A 6,566-nucleotide genomic window follows, 5' to 3' on the forward strand; every position below is an offset into this window, starting at 1 on the left:
GTCCAGTTTGTAAGCGAGGTAAGAAAGGCCCAGAAGTGGGCACCTGTTAACACACGCTAGCGCTGTCCTATTCCTAAGCCCCCGTCCTCATGAACTTCTCATACAGGAGATCTTTCCCAGCTCTAGAAAATGTAAATTCCGCATACTCCTCCTGGCCAAAATAATCTCCTAAAGCGGAAGGAAGGTCCTGGAATAGCTTAAACCAAGAAGATGAAAGCAGGCAACAATGAAGAGCCTTCCAGCTGTAGGCCAAACTGCCTGCCCGCCCCAAGCCTGAGACTGGTGTTTCCTATCACCTTACAACAGCCTCCCTCCCACGCGCCAGGCCGGGGCTGCCTGCAAAGCCCAGCGGGGAGGCTGGTGTCGACAGTGTGAGAAGCTGCTCTGAGAGAGGGTTCCGTGGCTGTGGTGAGTTCTCCCACATGCTCTCCACCTCCGCCTCCGCCTCCGCCCGGGGACTGAATGACTCTGTGTAGGAGACCCACAGCAGCCCCAAGAAAATGAGCAGGATGACTCTGTTTGTAAAAATCTGTTTAATAAATATACATCTTCAAAGTACCAAAATAATTACCAACAAAATACACTATGTGCAGTATTTACAGGAGGGGAACACACACCTTGACAGGTAGTGGCTTTTAACCCCACCCCCCCGACCGGCTTAACAACACACCTGATGGTTACACGTCACTCAACTGGCCCAGCCACAGAATCCACGGTGATTCAACCAACGAGCACAATAAATAAGAGTCCTTTCATCAAATTTTGAATAACCTTCCCTCCGAAACCCCACCAAAGGTGACATTTAAAAGAGCTTATCTCTGAATTCCATTGATCTTTCTTGCCCCCTCTTCCAGAGTTCACAAAAAAGACAAACTGAGGGCTAATCCAGAGTCAAATGTTCCAGAGCAGGCAGTGTGGTTTTAAGTACACCCCTCCCTTTTTTTTTCTTTTTTCTTTTTTTTTTTAGAAAAATAAAACTCTCTGTTTGTACAAATATACAAGTCCATGTTCTTTTAGCTTCTTTCTGAAGCTCATAACGTCAGACGCTGGCCTCCAAGCACACAGTCATCGTAGGGAAGCTAAAAAGAGAAAAAAGGCAGGTTAAACTCACAGGGCTTTGCCAAGGGTGCTGGGATGATGGGGAGGGCTACTACTGGAAATAGCTCAAGTATTCTTAGACTCCATTCTCTATACCCTGAATGTAAATGAACTTCCTGGGCTGAGCGAGTTTTCCTTTAAGGATCCTCTCCTTCAAGAAGAGCAGGAAAAAAAAAAAAAGACAGGCTCTTGGGATCCTGCTTACACATACTGAAGCTTGAGAGGCTCATTACATTGAGACCCTCAGGATAAGGAGGACCTCTAGGAGCCTTAAAATGGGGAGGGAGAATGGCCTCGCCTCGTCCTTTCTGCAGGGCCATGACCAAGTTAATCGGGACTCACCTCGTCCTCGGTGAACTCTGACTCGGTGTCATAGCTCTCCTCATCCTCACTCTCTGGCAGCGTCTGCAGGTTCTCTAGGGTCAGCTGGCCCAGCTGCTGCTGTATCCGCGTGCTGGGGCGGCCCCACGTGAGCTGGTATGGTGAGTAGCCCTGGTAGGTGACCCTGTTGACATCGGCCCCACACTTCAACAGGAGTGACACCAGGTCGGGGTTCTGCAGGTCCACTGCCAGATGGAGGGCAGTTCGGCCATTGCAGGGCTCCTGGAACCATAAGGAATTCGAGATGCTTACGGCTGAGTTTGGACGTTCTGCTTGCAAGAAAAGCCCGTGACCGTCCTGAGGACCAGGCTGGCCTGATGCACTCCATCTGAAGGTGTGAGGCACTCACCTGAGCGTTGACATCAGCGCCCAAGGACACCAACAGCTCCACGATGCCCAGGTAGCCATGAATAGAGGCCAAGTGCAGACACGTGTGGCCTGGAAGACCAAAAGTAAGACAGTATTATAACCACTTGTTTCAACACTCCTCAAGCAGAAGCTTTCACCAATTCTTTTTTCTCTTAATTTATTATTTTCCATTGAAGGATAATTACAGTATTGTATTGGTTTCTGCCATACATCAACATGGATCAGCCATAGGTATACATATTCCTATACCTATGTCCCTATTCTGTTAAGGGACACATTCTTCTTAATTTGAAGAGCCCAGAACCTGGGTTCTGAATTGCCTTTAGAAAGGCATCAACTAGGCCTTTAAACATGTTTTCTCCACCTTTCACACGTTGAGAGCTTAGCCTTGCCTGGACTCCGTAAGTCAGCCTGCCTCCCCTTGTGCACCTCGCCTGCCCTCTGATGGGCAGCGCAGCAGGACTTACCATTATAGTTGGTAGACTGCAGGATGGAGTGGAGGTGCTGGGTCCCCCGGGGCTGAGTCAGGACTCCCACGCTGGCCAGGCAGCCCTGCTCACAGGCAAGGTGTAGGGGGGTATTTCCTCGAAAGTCTCGGAGCTCAGGATCACAGCCAGCTTCCAGAAGTGCCTCAGCGATTTCTGGCTGGTTAGTGATCACAGCCAAGTGGAGTGGTGTCTACAAACAGAAGAGGGACAGAAAGGATGAGCCATGGATCCAACCCACCGTCTGTGTTCCCTTGAACCCCAGAGATATCCTGGTTGTGGGCGCTGCTTTTCCCAGGCGCAGACCAGGGGCAAGGCAAAATAGCAGAGGCCCCAGATGGGCTTCATAAAGGCCTCCCCAAATCAATGGAATTTTCTGTTCTAGAATACTGGCTGACACAGGTGTAAAAGATCAGGACAGATAATGACCAAAGCTTCGTTAATTTAGAAATCATGTGCAAGACCCGGTTGCATCTCGGGGTCAGGGCGGTAGAGAGGTGCGCGGCGGGAGAGCAGCGTACCTGCTGCAGGTTGTTCTGGAAGTTGAGGAAGGCCAGGTCTCCCTTCACTTGGCGGACCACTTCCATGGTCAGCGCCTTCTCTTCGTGGATGATGGCCAAGTGCAGGAACCTGAGGGGAAGAGAGGGAAAACCCCCAGGGCTGGTGAGTGCACTGCGTGGGGCCCGGGGAGGCGCGGCCCGCGGGGGATTGCGCAAGGCCGGGGTTTCTGGAGGCCGAGGCCGCGGTGTTTTCCGCGAGGTTATTATGAGCTGAGTGTTCCTGGCAGGCGCCCAGGGACTTTCCGGGCCCCCCCGCGCTCGGCGGCGGGCGCCGGCCAGACCGCCCCGCCCTCTCGCCGGGCCGGAACGCCCTGTACTTCCCCTCCCGGCCGCGCGGCGCCCGCCAGCGGGGCAGAAACTCCCGCCCCCCTTATGCAAGCGGGGACTTCGCGTCCCCGCCGCCGCCCCGCCTCCGACCGAGGGCACCCGCACGGGGGGGGGGGGAGGGTTGTGCGGGGGGTGCGCGCGGCTGCAAAGCAGAGCCGCGGGGCCACGGCCCCGGGAACCAGCCCCGACCCCGGGCCCCCCGCGACCCCCGCCATCCCCCGGCCCCCGCGCGCAGCCGTGCACCTTTGCACGGCCTCGGAGTCGGTGCACAAACCCCGGTGCGCGGCCGCCGCGCGGGCCCCGCGTCTGGGGCTGCAGGCCCGGCGCCCCCACCCGGCCCCGCCGCCCGGGCCCGCGACACTTACGAGTCTCCGTCCTCCGTGAGCTGCTGTTTCCAGGGCTCGGCGCCGCGCGGCGCCTCCTGCGGCTCCAGGCGGATCTCTCGCAGCTCCTTCACCATCTGCTCATACTCCTCGTCCTTCATGGAGTCCAGGCCGCTGTCGTGGCGGTCGTCCAGCAGCCGCTCCTTCTTGAGCGCGTCCCGGGGGCCCTCCATGGCCCAATCTTGGCCGGGCTCGGCAGGCTGGAACATGGCGCGGTGAAGGCTCGGGCGCTGCTCCCCAGGTGCACGGGCCGCGGGCTGCGCTGCGCGCTGGCTGCTCTCGGAGTGGCGGGCGGGCGGGACGACGGGCTAGGACTGTTGTGGGCTCGGCAGCGCCGCCGCGGCGCCCTATAAACGCTGGCAGGGGATTTCTCCGGGGCGGGGTCAGGCGCGGGGAATTTCCAAGCCAGTCAGACCAGAAAAGAGAACTGGCCTCGTCCTCTGCTAGGGGGAAAAAGAAGCCTAAACCCCGCGCCCGGGTTCATCAGAGAAACTCCCTGTGATGAGCCACTGGGGTCATGTACAGGGAACTTTTTGATGAACGCTGAGTGGCTGGAAAGTCCTCCTGACCGGGCCCCCTCCCGGGGTACTTCCCTGCAACCTGCACGCAGTAATCCTGGCCCTCTGCAAGAAGCTCTCTTTCCCTGGGTTTTCCCGATATGATCGATTTGATTTAGGGTCGTCAGCTGCTGAGATCCCAAAGACGCAAGCCTGCAGGCTGGTTCTTCACTGGGGTTTACCGACCTGCAGGTCTCTTCCGGTTTTTTTTTAAAAAATCTTTTGAAAGCGCGAGTGGAAATGTTGGCCGGGTGTAGGGATTCACTTCCCCAAAGCTCTCTGCGGGGAGGATGCACTGGTCGGTGGAAGGTCGTCGGCTGCCTCTGCCTTCCTGCCAGTACCAGGCTCTTAGCATTGTAGGCACCGGCCGAGTAGCCACCCCCAGCCCACTCTCCACCCCCGGGTAGAAGTTTCTAAAGCTTTTGTCATTAAAAGCCTAAATGCTTGGGGAACCCTCAAATCGTTTCCTTGGCATTAACAATCTTGTTGACTGGGGGAGAGGCAGGCACTCTGCCCTGTATGCAGGAAAACGGTGAAAACGACTATGGTATTTTTCAAGGCAAGCAAGGTATGAATCTTTGTAGCAGAGGTTGTAGATCCCTTGCAATAAGGAAATAATTATGGAGGTTGGGTTCCCTGGTCTGCGCTGCGCAGGGAACAGACCCTGAACCTAGTTCTGGGTGCTCCGCTGGGCGACTTTGCAGAAGCACTTGGGGAAGGTGGCTGAAAAATGGGTAGACTAGAGCCTAATCCAAGATGGGGTCTTATGGATGGCTAAGAAATTAACCGCCAGACATAGTGCCGGAGGCTCAAGGCAGCCCATGGTGCCCTGCATCCTGCCTCTGCTGGCTCCTTGCTCTCCTGCCTGGGAGAGACCTGCATGGGACCTATGCTTGCCAAACGAGTAGCCACTCCGGGCTCACCACCCTCCTCTCACCTGCAGAAATAGAACCTGTGCTCTCTGCCCCACCCCCACCTCCTAGTCATTGAGAGGTATGCATTCATCTATTTCTAAAATTGGTCCGGGCAAAATAAAGAAACTTGGGTCACAGTTCTTCAGAATAGGTCCCAGGGAGCCTCTGTAGTTTTGCAGAGATTTCTGGTGATTATTGCAATCATCTTCAGCTTAACTGACCATGTACCAACCAACCCTTCTCTATTCCTCATCTCCCCTTTCCATTCCCCTATCTCCAGTATCTCAATATAGGGAATCTGGGTCAGTGGGAGTGAGAGACAAAATATGAGGAGGGAAAAAAGTAAAATCAAGAAGTAAAACTGTCAGGGTGGTAATGGTCATATATTAAAATGAAAACTTCTCAGGGATAGAGTCCATATGGCCTCTGCAGGCCTGTGATACACAAATAACTAAGTATTAGGGGAGGTGCAATGGAGGCTCTAGGAGACCTCAGTTCCCAGTTCTACCTCTAATTACCTGCATATTAGTAGGAGAGATTAGCTGCCTTTGTTATGGGATACCTGCTTTTATAATAAGATTGGGTTTAATGCTGTTTAGATGTTTTTTCCAGATTAAAAATTGTATTACTTGATAACCAATGCTCGTGTATCTTTGCTTAAGGGCAACCACGTCTCTTAGAAACATCACAGTATAAATTTTTGAAGGGCTCCAACACTTTCTGCTATACATTGTTAGTTCTCAGAACTAATCTTGTGAGAAAGGAACTATTGTTCCCACTTTCCTAAAAAGAAACAGATGCAGATAAATTTACCTGGACATTCCATGACAGTTTATCTAATTTCTATCCCAACCTGTTGGGCCAAAACAGTCATGGTATTAACACTTTTGGAAACACCTTGTGAAAATGAGACTGAATACACTTTAATTTGAAAGATATGCAAAGTATTTTCTACTCCAATTGTTAGGTAAAATAGAGAGTAGATGTTCCCCCATCTGGGGATTTTCATATATAAGAAATACATTAAAAAGGTACAGAAATAGCAAACTCTGACTGCCCCACTTACAGAGGTACCTTAGAAGACAATTGTCAGTGGCAGGTTTGAAAATGATCATGGAAAAAAGTCATGCATAAGTCCAAAGTATCTCAGGAATATGTTTCTCTGCACCCCCTGTGATGGTTTTCTGCAGCTGCAGCCTTGGGCAGCTGGGGGGTCTTTATTCCGGATTGTTTAGTGTGACACCTAGTGGTAAGAGACAGGCCTAGGTAGTCAGTGATTTGTCATGGCGCCTTGGAACTTTTGAAAAGACCCTGATGCTGGGAAAGATTGAAGGCAGGAGAAGGGGATGACAGTGGATGAGATGATTGGATGGCATCACCGACTCAATGGACACGAGTTTGAGTAAACTCTGGGAGTCGGTGATGGACAGGGAGGCTTGGTGTGCTGCAGTCCATGGAGTCGCAAAGAGTCGGACACGACTGAGCGACTGAA

General features: G+C 52.9%; 1 protein-coding gene across 1 annotated transcript; it reads right to left on the bottom strand.

Moving 5' to 3' along the window:
* Positions 1-518: 518 nt before the first annotated feature.
* On the bottom strand, positions 519-3,940 carry NFKBIA (NFKB inhibitor alpha). The gene is made up of 6 exons (XM_065906746.1): positions 3,586-3,940; positions 2,855-2,963; positions 2,316-2,526; positions 1,829-1,917; positions 1,441-1,701; positions 519-1,079 (listed from the first exon to the last, which is right to left on the bottom strand). Exons 1-6 carry the CDS (start codon positions 3,810-3,812, stop codon positions 1,032-1,034), a joined length of 945 nt encoding a protein of 314 aa, XP_065762818.1. The 5' UTR covers positions 3,813-3,940; the 3' UTR covers positions 519-1,031.
* Positions 3,941-6,566: the final 2,626 nt, after the last annotated feature.

Source organism: Muntiacus reevesi, chromosome 15 (genome assembly GCF_963930625.1).
Source record: "Muntiacus reevesi chromosome 15, mMunRee1.1, whole genome shotgun sequence".
Taxonomy (NCBI): Eukaryota; Metazoa; Chordata; class Mammalia; order Artiodactyla; family Cervidae; genus Muntiacus; species Muntiacus reevesi.

Bases quoted from the DNA above. Each gene is read 5' to 3' on its own strand.
- NFKBIA (XM_065906746.1), bottom strand. From the start codon at position 3,812: ATGTTCCAGCCTGCCGAGCCCGGCCAAGATTGGGCCATGGAGGGCCCC. The intron at 2,964-3,585 runs GTAAGTGTCGCG...TCTTCCCCTCAG, and splicing joins CTCACGGAGGACGGAGACTC to GTTCCTGCACTTGGCCATCA. The intron at 1,918-2,315 runs GTAAGTCCTGCT...TTGGTCTTCCAG, and splicing joins GCAGTCTACCAACTATAATG to GCCACACGTGTCTGCACTTG.